This window comes from Lagenorhynchus albirostris, chromosome 5 (genome assembly GCF_949774975.1).
Source record: "Lagenorhynchus albirostris chromosome 5, mLagAlb1.1, whole genome shotgun sequence".
Taxonomy (NCBI): Eukaryota; Metazoa; Chordata; class Mammalia; order Artiodactyla; family Delphinidae; genus Lagenorhynchus; species Lagenorhynchus albirostris.
The window spans coordinates 27,584,256-27,605,046 of NC_083099.1; the positions used below are offsets into that span (position 1 = coordinate 27,584,256).

Sequence of the window (20,791 nt, forward strand, 5' to 3'; positions counted from 1 at the left end):
AAGATTAAAAAGCTTTATTACAATTCTGTTGATGGATACTGTGTACACCCATTAATGTAGTGGGGATACAAATTGGTAAAACCTTTCTTGAAAGTACCTTTCTAAGAAGTTTTGCAATATGTATAAAGAATCTTAAAGAAGTTTATAATAAAGATTCTAAACCCTGTTAGACCCAACCCCCTTTTTGTAGTATGTTTTGTAATACTTGTTTTACTATACTGAAAAGAAATTTATAGGTAACATAATCTACTTACACACATAAGAAAAATATGCTTTAACTATAATATAAAGGAAGTTCATTTGTGATAAAAAATAGCTTGATATTTACATGCTAAAAAATATGTAAACCCTCAGATACAACTGTAGTAGACCGTAGTCAGATGCTTGTATCTGTAGTTAGATCACTTGTGAATGCATTGACTACAAGTAAAGACTGACACAGGGATGTTGTGTTGGTAACTTAAATTCCATGAGAAGTACATGCAGCTGCTATTTCTGATTCTACATCATGGCTCACAAAATAACAAACCAAATGAAAAATCCTTGCTCTGGTTGCATGGCTTTTCATTCACAAACAGAACAAAAAGTCACTGAACACTTCTCTCTCAGGAGCTGTGATAGATACTCCAGGGGTTTTGGCCTTCATAAAGCAAAATGTCTACTAAAGTACACACGAGGTAGTAATTGCTCTGTCATGTTCTATGCCATTGATATTATGCAGCGCCTAGTGTGTAGTTTGGTGAAGGAATTTTCTTTTTTTTCGTTTTGAATTTTAGAATTTTATTTTTTTATACAGCAGGTTCTTATTAGTTATCCATTTTATACATATTAGTATACATATGTCAATCCCAATCTCCCAGTTCATCCCACCACACCCGGCCCCGCCACTTCCCCCCTTGGTTTCCATACGTTTCTTCTCTACATCTGTGTCGCTATTTCTGCCCTGCAAACCGGTTCATCTGTACCATTTTTCTAGGTTGCACATACACGCGTTAATACATGATATTTGTTTTGTTCTTTCTGACTTACCTCACTCTGTATGATAGTCTATAGATCCATCCACATCTCTACAAATGACCCAATTTCGTTCCTTTTTATGGCTGAGTAATATTCCATTGCATATATGTACCACATCTTCTTTTACCATTCGTCTGTCGATGGGCATTTAGGTCGCTTCCATGACCTGCCTATTGTAAATAGTGCCGCATTGAATGTTGGGGTGCATGTGTCTTTTTGAATTATGGTTTTTCTCTGGGTATGTGCCCAGTAGTGGGATTGCTGGGTCATATGGTAATTCTATTTTTAGTTTTTTAAGGAACCTCCGTACTGTTCTCCATAGTGGCTGTATCCATTTACATTCCTACCAACAGTGCAAGAGGGTTCCCTTTTCTCCACACCCTTTCCAGCATTTGTTGTTTGTAGATTTTCTGATGATGCCCATTCTAACTGGGGTGAGGTGATACCTCATTGTAGTTTTGATTTGCATTTCCTAATAATGATGTTGAGCAGCTTTTCATGTGCTTCTTGGCTATCTGTATGTCTTCGGAGAAATGTCTGTTTATGTCTTCTGCCCATTTTTTGATTGGGGTTTTTTTTTTTTAATATTGAGCTGTATGAGCTGTTTATATAGTTTGGAAATTAATCATTTGTCTGTTGATTCGTTTGCAAATATTTTCTCCCATTCTGCGGGTTGTCTTTTTGTTTTGTGTGTACTTTGCTTTGCAGAGGCTTTTTTAAGTTTCATTAGGTCCCATTTGTTTATTTTTGTTTTTATTTCCATTACTCTAGTAGGTGGATCAAAAAAGATCTTGCTGTGATTTATGTCAGAGTGTTCTTCCTATGTTTTCCTCTAAGAGTTTTATAGTGTCTGGTCTTACATGTAGGTCTCGAACCCTTTTTTTTTTTTTTTTTTTTTTTTTTTTTTTTTTTTTGCAGTACACGGGCCTCTCACTGCTGTGGCCTCTCCCGTTGTGGAGCACAGGCTCCAGACGCACAGGCTCAGCGGCCATGGCTCATGGGCCCAGCCGCTCCGTGGCATGTGGGATCCTCCTGGACCAGGGCACAAACATGTGTCCCCTGCATCGGCAGGCAGACTCTCAACCACTGCACCACCAGGGAAGCCCTCGAACCCATTTTGAGTTTATTTTTGTGTGTGGTGTTAGGGAGTTTTCTAATTTCATTCTTTTACATGTAGCTGTCCAGTTTTCCCAGCACCACTTATTGAAGAGACTGTCTTTTCTCCATTGTATATCCTTGCCTCTTTTGTCATAGATAAGTTGACCAAAGGTGTGTGGGTTTATCTCTGGGCTTTCTGTCCTGTTCCATTGATCTATATTTCTGTTTTTGTGCCGGAACCATATTGTCTTGATTACTGTAGCTTTGTAGTATAGTCTGAAGTCAGGGAGTCTGATTCCTCCAACTTTGTTTTTTTTCCCTCAAGACTGTTTAGGCTATTTGGGGTCTTTTGTGTCTCCATAAAAATTTTAAGACTTTTTGTTCTAGTTCTGTAAAAAATGCCATTGGTAATTTGATAGGGATTGCATTGAATCTGTAGATTGCTTTGGGAGTGTAGTCATTTTCACAATATTGATTCTTCTAATCCAAGAACATGGTATATCTCTCCATCTGTTGGTATCATCTTTAATTTCTTTCATCAGTGTCTTATAGTTTTCTGCATACAGGTCTTTTGTCTTCCTAGGTAGGTTTATCCTAGGTATTTCATTCTTTTGTTGCAATGGTAAATGGGAGTGTTTCCTTAATTTCTCTTTCAGATTTTTCATCATTAGTGCATAGGAATGCAAGAGTTTTCTGTGCATTAATTTTGTATCCTGCAGTTTTTCCAAATTCATTGATTAGCTCTAGTAGTTTTCTGGTGGCATCTTTAGGATTCTCTGTGTATAGTATCATGTTATCTGCAGACAGTGCAGTTTTACTTCTTCTTTTCCAATTTGTATTCCTTTTAATTCTTTTTCTTCTGTGATTGCCGTGGCTAGGACTTCCAAAACTATGTTGAATAATAGTGGCTAGAGTGAACATCCTTGTCTCATTCCTGATCTTAGAGGAAATGCTTTCAGTTTTTCACTATTGAGAATGAAGTTTGCTGTGAGTTTGTCATATATGGCCTTTATTATGTTGAGGTAGGTTCCCTCTATGCCCACTCTCTGGAGAGTTTTTATCATAAATGGGTGTTGAATTTTGTCAAAAGCGTTTTCTGCATCTTTTTCTGAGATGATCATATGGTTTTTATTCTTCAGTTTGTTAATATGGTGTATCACATTGATTGATTTGTGTATATTAAAGAATCCTTGCATCCCTGGGATAAATCCCACTTGATCCTGGTGTATGATCCTTTTAATGTGCTGTTGGATTCTGTTTGCTGGCATTTTGTTGAGGATATTTGCATCTATATTCATCAGTGATATTGGTCTGTAATTTTCTTTTTTTGTAGTATCTCGATGTGGTTTTGGTATGAGGGTGATGGTGGCCTCATAGAATGAGTTTGGGAGTGTTCCTTCCTCTGCAATTTTTTGGAAGAGTTTTAGAAGGATGGGTGTTAGCTCTTCTTTAAATGTTTGATAGAATTCACGTGTGAAGCCATCTGGTCCTGGACTTTTGTTTGTTGGAAGATTTTTAATCACAGTTTCAATTTCATTACTTATGATTGGTCTGTTCTTATTTTCTGTTTCTTCCTGGTTCAGTCTTGGAAGGTTATACCTTTCTAAGAATTTGTCCATTTCTTCCAGGCTGTCCATTTTATTGGTATAGGGTTGCTTATAGTAGTCTCTTATGTTGCTTTATATTTCTGCAGTGTCTGTTGTAATTTCTCCTTTTTCATTTCTCATTTTATTGATTTAAGTCCTCTCCCTCTTTTTCTTTTTTTAAAAATTTTATTTATTTATTTATTTATTTTTTATGGCTGCATTGGGTCTTTGTTGCTGTGCACGGACTTTCTCTAGTTGTGGTGAGCAAGGGCTACTCTTCGTTGTGGTACGTGGGCTTCTCCTTGTGGTGGCTTCTCTTTGTTGTGGAGCACCGGCTCTAGGCACGTAGGCTTCAGCAGTTGTGGCACTGGCGCTCAGTAGTTGTGGCTTGCCAGCTCTAGAGTGCAGGTTCAGTAGCTGTGGCGCATGGGCTTAGCTGCTGTGCAACATGTGGGATCTTTCCGGACCATGGCTTGAACCCATGTCCCCTGCATTGGCAGGCAGATTCGTAACCACTGCACCACGAGGGAGGCCCTCCTTCTTTTTCTTGATGAGTCTGGCTAAATGTTTATCAATTTTGTTTGTCTTCTCCAAGAACCAGCTTTTAGTTTTATTGATCTTTGCTATTGTTTTCTTTGTTTCTATTTCAGTTATTTCTGCTCTGATCTTTATGATTTCTTTCCATCTGCTAACTTTGTGTTTTGTTTGTTCTTCTTTCTCTAGTTCCTTTAGGTGTAAGGTTAAATTGTTTATTTGAAATTTTTCTTATTTCTTGAGGTAGGCTTGTATTGCTATAAACTTCCCTCTTAGAACTGCTTTTGCTGCATCCCATAGGTTTTGGATTGTGTTTTCGTTGTAATTTGTCCCTAGATATTTTTTGATGTCCTCTTTGATTTCTTCAGTGATCTCTTGGTTATTTAGTAACATATTGTTTATCCTCCATGTGTCTTTGTTTTTTCCGTTTTTTTCCCTGTAATTGATTTCTAATCTCATAGCATTGTGGTCAGACAAGATGCTTGATATGATTTCAATTTTCTTAAATTTACTGAGGCTTGATTTGTGACCCAAGATGTGATTAATCCTGGATAATGTTCTGTGTGCACTTGAGGAGAAAGTGTAATCTGCTGTTTTTGGATGGAATGTTGTATAATATCAATTTAAAATGTCTGGTCTGTTGTGTCATTTAAAGCTTGTGTTTCCATATTAATTTTCTGTTTGGATGATCTGTCCATTGGTATAAGTGAGCTGTTAACGTCTCCCACTGTTATTGTGTCACTGTCGATTTCCTCTTTTATAGCTGTTAGCAGTTGCCTTATGTATTGAGGTGCTCCTATGTTGGGTGTATATATATTTATAATTGTTATATCTTCTTCTTGGATTGATCCCTTGATCCTTATGTAGTGTCCTTCTTTGTCTCTTGTAATGTTCTTTATTTTAAAGTCTGTTTTATCTGATATGAGTATTGCTACTCCAGCTTTCTTTTGAAGATATTTTCTCGGGTCCTTTCTCTCTCTCTTCTCCTTCTGGGACCTGTATAATGTGAATATTGGTGCATTTTATGTTGTCCCAGAGTTCTCTAAGGCTGTCTTCATTTCTTTTCATTCTTTTTTCTTTATTCTGTTCCGTGGCAGTGAATTCCCCCATTCTGTCTTCCAGGTCACTCATCCGTTCTTCTGCCTCACTTATTCTGCTATTGATTCCTTCTAGTGTATTTTTCATTTCAGTTATTGTATTGTTCAACTCTGTTTTTCTTTAATTCTTCTAGGTCTTTGTTAAACATTTCTTGCATCTTCTTGATCTTTGCCTCCATTCTTTTTCCGAGGTCCTGGATCATCTTCACTATCATTATTCTGATTTCTTTTTGTGGAAGGTTTCCTATCTCTGCTTCATTTAGATGTTTTTCAGGGGTTTTATCTTGTTCCTTTATCTGGTACATAGCCCTCTGCCTTTTCATCTTGTCTATCTTTCTGTGAATGTGGTTTTTGTTCCACAGACTGTTAGGACTGTAGTTCTTCTTGCTTCTGCTCTCTCCCCTCTTGGTGAAGGAATTTTGCAATAGCTTGTTCTGCTTTCTCTGTGAGTATTATCATTAACGTTATCATTGGAACCTTTTTTTTTTTTTTTTTGCAGTTGTGAAATTGCGTTTGTCTTGTTACAAGGAATGTAACTTTAATTTTTGCCTCTCTGATTTTGGTCTCTTTGAATTAGTTTTGAGCCACTGATCCTAAGGTGAATGATACAACATGATACTAACAATAAATACTGAACAAAAGTAAATGCTGTAGCAGAAGTGAAGTAACAGTATATTTGCTAAGATTTGGAAGCATCCCATTAACTGTTACCCAAGGGAAATTGAACAGCACAGCTCTGCTAGCATAGAGTTGTGTTGTGGGATTTTTGTAGAAAATTTTATTAATTTTGGGAAATGCATGTGAGCAAACCACCTGTAGATCACTAGAGACCACCTTTTAAGAATTACTGTTTTAATTTCTTTCACATCAAGCAAACAAGACTGATGATTTATGCTGTGAATAGGAGGCATGGCTGTTCCTTTTGTTGGAAAGAAACTGGTCTCACTGTAAATTAATATGTCATCAGTTATTGAGATTTTGTGTTTTGTTGTTGTTTGTTTTTGTTTTTTGCCACACGGCATGCGGGATTCTAGTTCCCCAAGCAGAGATCAAACCCACGTCCCCTGCAGTGGAGGAAGTGCAACGTCTTGACCACTGGACCACCAGGGAAATCCCTTGAGTGCTTTTTTATGTGAAGTGCTATGCAAAGTTCTTTTCTGTATGTGCTGTTTTATTTAATCCTTTAGCTTTGCAGGGTGGAAAGTTCTTATTCATAAATCAGTTATCTAAGGTTATGAAATCCAAGCTATACAAAACAATATGTTGGTGAAACAATATTACAAAAAGGACTACTTAGTGTTTCATTAATAAATCTTCGTGGATCTGGATATTAATGAACTTTATACTAGATTAAAGAGAATGACAGAATGACGGGTTCAGTGACTTAAGATTAGAGTTTATTTTAAATATTCAAAATAGAAAATGTAACATTTACATACTAGATAATTTTATGAAATGATTCCTTTATTGAATTTGAAGTTTATGCTTTGGAGCTGTGTCTTTTAAGATCTTAGGATAGTAATCTGGTTTTTGGAGGGGAATTTAGTAATATTATATATTTCATTTAAATTTGTATGATTTTGAAATTTAAAAAAAAATTTTTATTTTTGCCATGCCATGTGGCTTGTGGGATCTTTGTTCCCCAGCCACTGATCAAACCCGGGCCCCCTGCAGTGGAAGTTTGGTGTCCTAACCACTGGACTGACAGGGAATTCCCTGTACTATTTCAGTTTTAGATATATACTTACCTCTTCAGGATATTTACTGTGATTACCAGCTGTTTGTGCGTTATAGGTTGCTTGTTGGGAAAAGTTTTAAAAGAGAGGAATTGCTTAAGCAATACAGGAGTTAGTCTTGTCAGTGTCTAGGTTAGACACAGAAGCTGTCTTGGTATATTGTGTTGTGGTTTTAAAAAATTGCTCTGCATTCATAGAGATTGACATAAATCTGGCTTATAAGAAATATACTTGTTTTACAGAGGCATGTTAAGTATTTATAAATGTATTCTGTTTATATTAACGTTAACTACGAAGAATGAAAATCTGACTTTGGAAATACTGATGAACACTGACATTTTAAGAATAGCTAGCCTAGCTCTAACCTGAGTTCTTTGGACTATTCTAAGTGTCTTGAATAATAGAACTTTTAAAAAAAGTATGTAATCTGTATGCTCTCATTAATGAAACATTGAAAAAACATTTATTTATAGTTACTTTTTTTTGTTTGTTTGCTGTACGTGGGCCTCTCACCATTGTGGCCTCTCCCGTTGTGGAGCACAGGCTCCGGACGCGCAGGCTCAGCGGCCATGGCTCACAGGCCCAGCCGCTCCGCGGCACGTGGGATCCTCCCGGACCGGGCACGAACCCATGTCCCCTGCATTGGCAGGTGGACCCTCAACGACTGTGCCACCAGGGAAGCCCCTATAGTTACTTTTGAACTATATTAGTATATTTCCTTCCATCTTTAATTTCTTTCTTTCTTTTGTTCTTTCAGTTTTGTTGAGATATAATTGACATCCAGCACTGTATAAGTCATACAGCATAATGATTTGACTTACATACATCATGGAATGATCACCACAGTAGATTTAATGAAAATTTGTTATCTCATATTGACACAATATTAAAGAAATAGAAAAAATATACATTTTTTTCCTTATGAGAACTCTTAGGATTTACTCTCTTAACAACTTTCATGTATAATGTATAGTAGTGTTAGTTATTTTCATTATGTGTACATTACATCTCTAGTACTTATTCATCTTATAACTGGGAGGTTATACTTTGGACTAACTTCATCTAATTCCCCCTTCCTCCCTTTCCCCCTCCCAGCCTCTGGTTTTCCAGCCTAAATTTCCATGCATTAGATTGTACGTATGATTTTTCCCTTTTTTACAGTTAACAGAATTCTAATTATACTTTTTGTACTGCTTTACTTTTTACTCTATCCATATCATCTATAAACATGTCCATAGTATTGTACACGTATGACAGACTTCAGTATAAATAGCTGCTTAATATGCCATCAAATGGGTATATCATTGTTTGTTTAACTATTTCTTGATATTTGGACCGTTAGGTTATTTGCAAGTTTGTCACGTTTGCATGTTTTTGCTTTGTGTATGAAAATTCCTGAATTCAAGTTTGAATTTCCTGAATTCAAGTTTTTAAATAGGTAAATTACTGGGTTAGTAAGTTTAAAAAGTTTTCAAGGCTCAGTGCATATTTGCAAATATTTTCTAAAGGCTATTTAGAGTGCCTCCTCCTCCTCCTCCTCCTCCTCTCCCTCGCTTCCCCCCTCCTCCCCTCCTCCTCCCCCTCCTCCTCCCCTCTCCTCCCCTCCTCCTCCCCTCCTCCCCCTCCTCCTCCCCTCTCCTCCCCCTCCCCCTCCCCTCCCCCCTTTTTTGCCACACCACACTCCTTCTCCCCCCCCCCCCCCACCACGCGGCATGCAGGATCTTAGTTCCCCTACCAGGGATCAAAACTATGCCCTCTGCAGTGGAAGCGTGGATTTGTAACTACTGGATTGCCAGGGAAGCCCCCACCTTCTATTTTAAGAGGATAAATTTGAATGTTATTTCAATATAAATGATAAGGTATACAGTACTGTTTTAGCAGTTATTCTTTAATAATTTGTAGAATTACTTTAGAGAGACCTTTTACATGGAATTACAGTAATTCAGATAAAATAACCATCTTTAACAAATGGAGTTCTATATTCAGTTTTTCAGTATAATGCATACTTCATTGTAAACAAATCAGCAAACAAGGCTGATTTCTTGTCTTTGAACAGTAGAAGTGGGGGGAGGGGAAGGACGGAAACCCAGATAAATCAAAATCCCGTCACTTAAATTGTCTGTTACTGAAACCTGAGGGTTGAGATAATAAATGTGGTGTTCATGATAAGTGCACTGCCCCTTCCAGTTCTTTTATGAACATTAACCTGTCTTCTAGCTATATCTTATAATAGTAAAGAAATAAATACTAGGTAAATACTGTTGCATTTAATATTTTTAAAATATTCACTTTCAATCTCTCTTAAATTTTTCTTCCATGATTTTCCAAAGAAGTTTTTGTGTGAACTACTTGTTCATCTGTCTAACAGGTTTATGTTGGTTTCTACTTATCACTTGATTGAAAGAAGTAAAATCCTGTAGTTCTGCTGGCACATTGCTAGGGAAGTTGAGAATATCTAAACCCTTTCCTCTCTTTCTGCTAGTGAACAATTGACAGGATATGGGTTTGTAATTACAGTCTAAGTGTTTAGTTGAGCTAATTGTCACTACTGAAGTTCCTGTGCCCTCTGATAGCTTCCTTGAAAAGTTGTTTTCATAAGTAGTTTCATGCTTGTCCTCAGCCTTTGATCATTTGCTTAATGCTCAAACAAAAGAGTGATACCAGACTGAGGTACCGTCTTGTAGTCTTGTGCTTGCTGTACTAGGTTAACCCTGTGCTAGAGTCACCCTGTGAAGGATTGTTGTGCTAAGGCAACCCTGTGAAGAACATTTCCTTTAAAAGAAGGGGGAAAAAAAAAAGTAAAGAAAAAATAATTATAGAGTATGTTAATTGCTTGGAAATAAAACTTACTTCTGTCCTGGCTCTTTGTGTTACCTGGCTAATTTACTTGATTCATCTGGGCCTTAGTTTCCTTATCTTTAAAATAGGAAGGGTCTGTCACTCCTAAGGTACCTTCCAACCTGAAACTCTGAGTTACTTCTCAGGCTGGACTCTTGTGTGTGATGCTCCTATAAAATAAGGGTGACTAAGGGAAATAGGAACCAGAACTAGAATATATTTATTTTCAATTATGTAGCAGTAATTTCATTTTCTTCAGAATATCTTTATAAAAGATTTATCTGTTACCACGTGGTTTGTTACCTTATTTGTTTAGCAACAGTGTCAGTTCTAGATCAGATAAAGGACATACTATTTTTAATTACAGCACAGCACATTTTGTAAGTATACCCCCTCTCTCAATACTTACCTTAAAAGTTATGTGTATAGGGGTGGGATAGGGAGGATGGGAGCGAGGCTCAGGAGGGAGGCTCAAGAGGGAGGGGATATGGGAACATATGTATACATATGGCTGATTCATTTTGGTGTACAACAGAAACTAACAGTATTGTGAGGCAATTATACTCCAATAAAGATCTATTAAAAAATATTGTACAGTACAGAGAAATACAGCCATTATTTGGTAATAACTTCAAATGGAGTGTAATTGAGTATAATATATAAAAACATTGAATCACTATGTTGCACACCTGAAACATTATATTGTAAATAAACTATACATCAATTTAAAAAAATAAAATAAAAGGTTAAAAAAAGAAAAAAATGTATATGTATACATATAGCTGATTCACTTTGCTGTACAGTAGAAACTAACACAACATTGTAAAGCAACTATACTCCAATAAAATTTTTTTTTTAAAAGTGTTATGCAAGAAGCTCTGAAGTGCTACAAGTTACCCTGTAGTTTTTTGTTTTGTTTTGTTTTTTAAAGGAATTTTAAAATTAAGTAATTTTTGCCTGAGTTGGGTCATCGTTGCTGCGCGCGGGCTTTCTCTAGTTGCGGCGAGTGGGGGCTACTCTTCGTTGCGGTGCGCAGGCTCCTCATTGCAGTGGCTTCTCTTGTTGCAGAGCATGTGCTCTAGGCACGCAGACTTCAGTAGTTGTGGCGCATGGCCTTAGTTGCTCCGCGGCATGTGGAATCTTCCCAGAGCAGGGCTCGAACCCATGTCCCCTGCATTGGCAGGCGGATTCTTAACCACTGTGCCACTAGGGAAGCCCTGTTTTGTTTTGTTTTTTTTTAAAACTATGGACTTCATTTAATAATAGTACATTGGTTCATCAGTTGTATCAAATGTGTTGCACTAATATGAGGTAATAATAGGGGAAGCTGTGGGGGAGACTTTCTGCTCAGTTTTTCCAGAAACCTAAAACTGCTCTAAAAACAATTCTATGAATTATTTTTTAAAAACTGTAAATCATCAAGACATAGAGGAATGAGGCATCTCTTAACTTGGGGGGCCATTTTTTCTTTCTAAAATGTTAGAACTGGTGCACCTCTCTTTCTTTACTGATTAGAAAGGAACTAGGAGGAATTGAGAAGAGAACCATTATTCTCCTGTATCAGACAGAAATAAAAGTGAATTGTAGCCATCAGTTCCTTTATGCACACTCTAAGCTGGGAAATACAGGAGAAAAAAGATCCTTCTTTAACTCTTCTGCCAGGTAATAGATGGCTTATGTTCTTTTTTTTATTTTTTTAATTTTTTATTGGAGTATGGTTGCTTTACACTGTTGTGTTAGCCTCCACTTCATAACAAAATGAATCAGCCATACACTCCTCTGTAGTTTTAGTTAGACTACCCCATCAGTATGTTTAGTAAGGGTCTTGAAAACTAAGAGCCAATTATACTGGCCTTACATTCCTCTGATTGGTTAGGGGGCTAAAGTTTTCTTGACTTAGAGCTTCTTTTACCCTTCAAGAATTAGCCAAAGATAACATAGCCAAATACAGGAAACACTATTGATTGTCAAGTAGAAATGTATGGGAAATTATGTTCATTATTGTTTTAAATACAGACTACAGTTAGGTCTAGTTGAATTGTGGAGACCCCATTAATCCTTTGAGAAATAGCAGGAATTGTCCTAGAGCAGGGGTTCTGAAACGACAGTGTGAAATCCCCCCCTATAAGATGCTTTTGAAATTTGTAGGGGGTGATATTGTTGTACCTGTTGCTGATACAGTGACTGGGGGAGGTGCTACTATTATGTAATGGTTAAAAGTCTTACTATTATCTGAGCCTAGATCTGAACTTTATTTATTTACATAAAAATATAATACACAGCATTTTTTACATTTTTTTTTTTTTTTTTTGTGGTACGCGGGCCTCTCACCGTTGTGGCCTTTCCCGTGGCGGAGCACAGGCTCCGGACGCGCAGACTCAGCGGCCGTGGCTCACGGGCCCAGCTGCTCCGCGGCATGTGGGATCTTCCCGGACCGGGGCACGAACCCGTGTCCCCTGCATCAGCAGGCGGACTCCCAGCCACTGTGCCACCAGGGAAGCCCTACATGATTTTAATACATTAATTTTGGAAGATATAAACTTGGAAGATAAAGATTTGTAAAATCAATGGCACCAGTGGCTTTTATGGCATTTGATCAGTCTGCATTTGTAGTTGTCACATCCATGGTGATTCTATGTATAGATTCAAACCTCTGACTACTTCATTGTGTAGGGGTATGGTTATGTCCAAGTATTCACATACTGAAATATACAGTCTTATTTTCTTTTATTTTCCCTTTATATTATAATTAGGACATTATATGAGTATATTTTGAAATTGGCTATATATGTATGTAAATTATATGAATAATTTCATTTCAGATTTTTAAAGTATTTATAAAATACTTATTTAGAAAGAATATTGAATATGAAGATTGACAACCAGTCGCTTAGGTAGTATTTAACTTAAAGTACTTTGAAAACCTTGAGAAGTGGTCTAATAAAAGTGCTTTTATTAAAGTGACACACAAGTACAGCCTATATGTTAGGCTGTAATTACATGGTATATGTCTACCTGTAGTGTTTATAAAGTCTGACAACCATTCTAACTCAGTTATTAGTAACTTATTAATATGGTAATATCAAGGTAGAAATTTATGTACCTAGACATAACCTGTCATTACAGTTCACTTTCAGTATCTACAGAGGTTTGATTCCAGGAGCCCTCACAGATACCAAAATCTGCTGATGCTCAAGTCCCTCATATAAAATGGTGTAGTATAAATGAATAGATACAGTCATACTGTGTCTGTGAAATTTTGATACGTGGTTGGTTGAATCTGCGGATGTGAAAGCCATGGATACAGAGGGACTACTGTATTCCCTTTGATAATTCACTCCTTTTTGAGAAAAACATTTCTAGGTCTCATTTAAACACAGTATAGCTTTTCAAGCATCATCAATATTTTGATGAATCATTAGAATCTTTCTGATGATTTTATGTCAAAAAGTTGATATTTTCAATATGAGAATTTTGTCCTTGAAATAGAAGATAGAGGGATAAACAGCAGGGTCCTACTATACAGCACAGGGAACTATATTCAATATCCTATGATAAACCATAAAGGAAAAGAGTATGAAAAAGAATGTACTTGTATGTGTAACTGAATCACTTTGCTGTACAGTAGTAGTTTACACAACATTGTAAATCAACTATACTTCAATAAAATAACTTAAAAAAATTAAAGATAGGGGGATTGATTTTGGAGATTGGTGTGATGTTGCTTTAGTAAGCAAAGAGCATGGTTAACTGTAAAGCTAAAGGATTAAACTTTACGATGCATTTTGAGATGGCAGGAGAGAAATACTTGACCCTTGCAATTTACTTTGCCAGTTCCTAATGCTATTTATTTATTTATTTTTAGCTGCGTCGGGTCTTTGTTGCAGCCTGCAGGTGTCTCTCTAGTTGTGGCACATGGGCTCCAGAGCACGTGGGCTCTGTAGTTGTGGCACGTGGTCTCCAGAGCACGTGGGCTCTGTAGTTGTGGCACGTGGGATCTTAGTTCCCTGACCAGGGATTGAACCCACATCCCCTGCATTGGAAGGCGGATTCTTAACCACTGGACCACTTGGAAAGTACCTAAATCACATTTTTAAGGGGGACTTCCCTGGCGGTCCAGTGGTTAACGCTCTGTGCTTCCACAGCAGGGGACATGGGTTCGATTCCTGGTCAGGAACTAAGATCCCTCATGCCGCGGTGTGGCCAAAGGAACAACAACAACAAAAATCACTTTTTTTTTTTTTTTGCGGTACGCGGACTCCTCACTGTTGTGGCCTCTCCCGTTGTGGACCACTGGCTCCGGACACACAGCCTCAGTGGCCATGGCTCATGGGCCTAGCTGCTCCGCGGCATGTGGGATCTTCCTGGACTGGGGCACGAACCTGCGTCCCCTTCATCGGCAGGCAGACTCAACCACTGTGCCACCAGGGAAACCCAAAAAATCACTTTTTTAATGATCCAATATAATTGTTCTAGTGATTTGCATAGAATTCGAATTCATTCATTCAGACAGAAGTAAATATTTATTGAGCCAGAAATAGTAGGAGGTTGGGAAGCTCTCACTAAGCAACAAGCTTCAATATAGTGTGCTCCTGCTTTGACATAGATATGCCCTGGTGCTTGAGTGCACAGAAGAGTATTGGGGGTGGATTCCAAGAGTCTAGAAGACTAAGAGTTGGTCAGGACATACGTAGCTGAGGACCACCTAGGGAGAGGGATGATAGGTTAAAGGTAGGAGGCAGGAGAGAGTATGGGAAATGCTGGCAAGTATCAGCAGTTCAGCAAGGCTGGATTAAGGATAGTATGTGTGGGAGTGTTGAATGACATATCTAGAAAGTAAGAAAGGTAGGGGCCCATTAATTCATTCTTGTAATTCATTTTAGGTATGACTACTTCATCAAGAAATTCTTAAATCTGCCATAGTGGTTTTGCCTCTAATACCCAAGAAGTTTAGAATTTGAATCTGGGGAGTTGATGCTGTTGGGTAGTGAGGTGCAATATGTCTCCTTGAAAAGGCTGCTGCTCTGGGCTCCAGAGTCTCAGGAAGTCTCATCATTTCCAGTTGTCTGGTAAGGGTGAGGTCTCAGAGTTTTTGTTTTTATAGTTTCGTGCTCCTGTATTACTATGGATATTCATCAGGTGATTTGGCTTCAGTTGTGAGAATCTTGCCAAAAATCTATGCTGAAGAAACCAGGGGAGTATACAGGTTTATCTTGATTGTAATTCTGTGACAGTTGGCTGATGTTTCATAAACTCATCTCAGTTTTAAATGCTAACTTTAGTTTGTCCTATCAGCTTTTGTTGACAACTCCTAACTCATATGTAGTACTTGGTGTTCAGGAGATGGCTTTTCCCTGTTTGTCTTTGCATGGTGGTATTTTAAGGTAAGCAAAGCATGGTCTTTAAAATTAGATGTAGCATGTTTTCGTTCCTCAAATATTTCTTGAATGCCTAATACTTGGAAAGTTGAGAAGCTCCTCCACTGAAGACAATCTCTAAAGGCTGTTCTGCAGTGATTTGCCTAAAGCGTTTCTAGGATCAGCGACAGTTAATGACATCTGTAGTAACTTTGTGTAATTTTGTTCTTGTCTGTGAAAGTTTATCAGTTTAGAATTTCTACGTATAAACGTATAATGATTTTTCTGTACACTGTGGTGAGAGACAGTATTTTAAGAAGCATGGCACAAGACCTCAAGGAGCTTACAGTCAACGTAATGTGGTTTATTATGGTTAAATGTCTCGGACTCTTTTTATGGTGCTTTAGTAGTCATTATGTAGAGTGTGATGTTGGGCTCACCCTCTAGAGTTAGACCCAACTTCAAATCCTAGGACTGCTGCTTTTTATTCATGAGATCTCAGATTTTCTAAGTCTCAGATGCTTCTTGAGGAGTAGTAGTATTACCACAGGGTAGTAGTAAGGATAAAATATAGTAACACATGTAAGACTTTATTAGAATGCTGACACATAGTAAGTACTTACCTTTAGGTGTTATAAATTCTATTATCCTGTGAGCTTTTTTTTTTCCTTTTTTTTTAATTGTTGGAGTAGGGATAATACTGTTTGGTCTTAAGTTCATTAAACAATTACAAATGGCTACTATCTGCTAATCACTTTTGGGGAAACAAAAGTAGTTGAATATATGTGGCTCACAGCTCAAAAGAACTAACAGTTTTTGAATTAAAAAAATTAATAAATAGCAACAAACATGGAGCTTATTATATTCCAGGCATTCTTTACTCAGTGTTAATAAGTATGCTATGAGGTAGTTACTGTTGTTTTCACCATTTCACAGATAAAGGAATTTAAGTAGGAAGAAGGCATATGATTTGCCCAAGATCTCTCTGCTAGCGAGTGATGGAGCCAGGTTTTACAACTAAGCTGTTAGACTCTGAGAACAAAATATTTAATCGTTGTTCTGTTCTGCCTACAGAAACAAGGCTTGCACATCTGAAAGATTCAGGACCCTTATGACAGTGTCAGTGTGGTGGATCTAGGCTATGGGGTGTAAGACTTAGGAGGGAGGAATCAGTAACGGCCAGGATGTTCAGTAAAGGGAGAAAGCTGTCATTTAGCAGAACTTGCAATGTGTCAGGCTCTCACATATTAGCTCCTTCATTTGTCACCGTGTTCCCAGGAGGAGCATTTTATTATGAATCCCTTTTTTAGTTAATGGAGGCTCAGGAAGTTTAAGTGACTTACCAAAATTCACATAGCTGGTAAATGGTATAGATGGGATTTTTTTTAATCTTTTATTTTTTTAATTAATTTATTTTATTTATTTATTTTTGGCTGCATTGGATCTTCGTTGCAGTGCACAGGCTTCTCATTGCAGTGGCTTCTCTTGTTGTGGAGCATGGGCTCTAGGCGCGTGGGCTTCAGTAGTTGTGGCACACGGGCTTCAGTAGTTGTGGCTCGTGGGCTCAGTAGTTGTGGCTCACAGGCTCTAGAGCGCAGGCTCAGTAGTTGTGGTGCGTGGACTTACTTGCTCCGTGGCATGTGGGATCTTCCCGGACCAGGGCTCAAACCTGTGTCCCCTGCATTGGCAGGCATATTAACTGCTGCGCCACCAGGGACGTCCTTAGATGGGATTTAACAAAATCTTTTTTACGAAAATAGCAAACATATACAAAAGCAGAGGAGTAATACAGTGTACTCCTCATCACCCAGATTCAGTGAATACCAACATTTTGCCTCTCATTTCATCTATTTCTGTCACTTTTAAAAACAGTTTTATTGAGGGATGATTGACTTAAAGTAAACTGCACATATTTAAAGTGTATAATTTGATATATTTTGACATATGTACACACCCCTGAAACCATCATCACCATAATCAAGGTAAATAAACATATCCACCACTCCCAAGAGTTTCCTTGTGTCCCTTTGTAATCCCTGCTTCTTACCTTTTCCTGCTTCCCTGCCCTCTCCCACACAAGGCAACCACTGATCTGTCACTATAGACGAGTTTACCTTTTCTAGACTTTTATATACATGGAGTCATACAGTATGTACTCTTTTTGTCAGGCTTCTTTCACTCAGCGTAATTATTTTGAGATTCATCCACATTGTTGAATGTGTCTGTAGTGGATTTTTGTTTGTTTTTGCTTTTTTGAGTGTGTAGTATTCTATTGTATGAGTGTACCACTTTTTAAAAAATTCATTCACTTGTTGATGGACATTTGAATTTTTCCCAATTTTTGGCTAGTATAAATAAAGCTGCTATGAACAGTTATATACAAGTTTTTACATGGATATATGCCTTCATTTCATTTGGGTATATATTTAGAAGTGGGATGACTTGATCATATGGTAGGTGTATGTTAAGAAACTGCCAAACTGTTTTCCAAAGCAGCTCTAGTGTTTAACATTCCGATCAGCAGTGTATGAGAGTTCCAGTTCCTCTTCTTCCTTGTCTACACTTAGTATGGTTGGTCTTTTTAATTTTAGCCATGTAAGAGGTGTGTAGTGGTGTCTTACTGTTGTTTTAATTTATATGACTAATGATATTGAGCCCTTTTATCATCCATCTATCTCCTTTGATAGCCTCTGTTCAAATCTTTTGCCATTTTAAAAAAACTGAGCTGTTTTTCTTTTTTTATAAACAAATTTAGGAATTCAGGATTTTCTTTTTTTTTAATTTTTATTTATTTATTTTCGGCTGTGTTGCATCTTCATTGCTGCGCGTGGGCTTTTCTCTAGTTGCAGTGCGCCAGCTTCTCATTGCGGTGGCTTCTCTTGTTGTGGAGCACGGGCTCTAGGCACATGGGCTTTAGTAGTTGCGGCACGTAGGCTCAGTAGTTGTGGCACATGGGCTTAGTTGCTCCACGGCATGTGGAATCTTCCTGGACCAGGGCTTGAACCCATGTCCCCTGCATTGGCAGGCCAACTCTTAACAGTGCGCCACCAGGGAAGCCCTGAGCTGTTTTCTTATTATTGTATGTTGAGAGTTCTTTATGTATGCTGGATACAAGTTCTTTATATGATTTGTAAGCATTTTCTCCTGTCTGTGGCTTGTCTTTTTATATTATGGACAGTGTCTTCCTTTAGAGCAGAAGTTCTTAGTTTTGGTGATGTTCATTTTATCAATTTTTTATTTTATGAATTGTGCTTATGGTGTCGTATCTAAGAATTCTTTGCCTAATGCAAGATCACAAGTTTTTCTCCTATGTTTTCTTCTAGAGGATTTACAGTTTTAGCATTTACATTTAGACCTACAATCCATTTTGAGTTTATAATTTTTGATGTGAGATATGGATTGAGCTTCATTTTCTTAGCATATGGATGTCTAGTAATTCCAGCACCATTTGTTGAAAAAACTTTTTTTCTCATCGAATTACCTTTACATCTTTGTTGAAATCAGCTGCCCATTCACGTTTTCAAAAATGGAATAATTTAAAGCAAATGCCAAGCATAGTGTCATTTTATCCCTATATATATATACTTCATTATGTGTCTCTGACTGATAAAGACTGGTTTTTAGAAACATAACATTCCATTATTATACCTCACAAAATGAACAGTTTCCTTACAATTATCTGATATTTAATCCATATTTAAATTTCCCAGGTTGTTTCAAATCAGTCTCCAAAGTTGACCAATAAAGGGTTTTTCTCTATCTTCATTGTCTCACATTTGTATATATTTCATGTGTTTCAATCCATGGATGTCGTTATTGTTTTTGATGCCCCAAAATGCTTCAGGTTGGTGTCTGTCTCTTTTGACACGATACTTGAATGTTTTGAATAAATGGGATTTGAACCTTGTTTTGTTTTTTTTAACTTCAGTGCCCATGTTCTTCCCAGGATTATTGTTGTGCTTTCTTGAAGGAAGCCCTTAAGGAATAGATGAGACTTAAATGGTCCAGTTGAAGGGTGCATTTGTTGCAATAGTGGTTTGGTACGGGCAATGTCAACATATCTGTGAACATAGGTCTAGCAGCAGGAGGCAAAAAGCACTTGTGGCACAAGAGCCTGGATTGTGGAGTAGTCAGAGAAGCAAAGGAAAACAGGCCAGAGTCATAGCATAAAGCGCCTTGCCAGCTGGTTTGGGGGATTTGGTCTTTTTAATACTTTGGTGGTGGGTCATGGGACTAAGTTCATGACATTTTGTTTCTCTCGTGAGCTTGATAGAAAATTATTTTTGAAGGAAGGCCCTCTTGATTGCCATTTTTCATGGAGTTTGCCAAGAAAAATTTGGTTGAAGAAGCGGATATCAATTCTCTAAGTAAAGTCTGGAGAGAATCCCCTGTTGAGTGGTTGTTAACTGGATTTCTCAGGAGCCTGTACTCCTTAAACCTTTCATCTTTCACATAATAAGTCATATACTTATTATGCTGAATTTGAATCAGTATGGTATATATACATAATTTATGTAGTGATAACCAAAAGTATTTTTAAGTTATGGTGGCTTACTCTTGCTTAACTTAATTGACCTCCTGTTACATTGTTGGCTATATTGAAATCCAAGGACTAATTATGGATTGGTGAGCTTTATCATGTTTTAGTATAAAATTTGGCTAATTAATTCACTAAGTTTTACTTACTGATTTCTAGAGCCCCATGGTTATGAGTGTGCTTCCGCTTCATAATGCCTCCTGCTATGGCAGACATCCTTGACATCTGGGCAGTGGATTCACAGATAGCATCTGATGGCTCCATACCCGTGGATTTCCTTTTGCCCACTGGGATTTATATCCAGTTGGAGGTACCTCGGGAAGCTACCATTTCCTATATTAAACAGGTATGTTATCAGGCTGAATTTCTATAAACATAGCTTACTTACTATATCACTTAGGGGAAAATGTTCCTCCATTTTAGAATGTTATTAATGTAAATCATATGGTAAATTTGAGAGAAGTTTATAAGTCATTATATTTTAAAGATTTTGATCCATACTGTGTCTTGGATCTTGTTTATTGGCTATATAAAACATTCTCATTCTCACTCCCACTCACTTTTAATTTTTAAAAAATCCACGTGTGATACCTGAATGAAGACAAATTAGCTTATGTTAGCTAGTTTGAAAGGCTTGTTCAGGTTATCAAAAGGAATTTGACATTGTTCTAGAAAGTTTTATTTTGAGGTACGATCTTTGTATGAATTGTCTTTGAGCTTATCACGTTTATTTTTCCTCAAGTGATTTTTCGTTGGTTGTCTCTTCTCTCCTTTTCCTTCCCTTTCTAATCCCCATTTTCTGTCCCCATCCCCACTATTTTTCATGGTCACTCTGGGGGAAAAAAAGGTTTTCTGCTGTTCAGTAGATTTTTTTCCCCCAGGAATCAATGCTGTGTCCTCATTTGAAAGCAAATTCTTTCACATAACAAGGCTTGCATGTTTTGTTGGATGATTTTTTTCAAGCGAATTGATGAGTACTATTGATTTGTGA

The 20,791-nt window shown here is 37.5% G+C and overlaps 1 protein-coding gene across 5 annotated transcripts in view; it reads left to right on the plus strand.

Annotated features, from left to right (window-relative positions):
• PIK3CB (phosphatidylinositol-4,5-bisphosphate 3-kinase catalytic subunit beta) overlaps window positions 1–20,791 on the plus strand; it is a 194,036-nt gene that overhangs the window by 69,009 nt on the left and 104,236 nt on the right. For 4 of the 5 annotated variants that reach the window (XM_060149740.1, XM_060149742.1, XM_060149744.1 and 1 more), the window contains exon 3: window positions 19,960–20,146. The exons of the other annotated variant lie outside the window; for it this stretch is intronic. In XM_060149740.1, coding sequence (XP_060005723.1) covers window positions 19,994–20,146 — 153 coding nt within the window. In that variant the 5' untranslated portion in view covers window positions 19,960–19,993. The remainder of the gene's footprint in view (window positions 1–19,959; window positions 20,147–20,791) is intronic. 5 annotated transcript variants of the gene reach the window in all.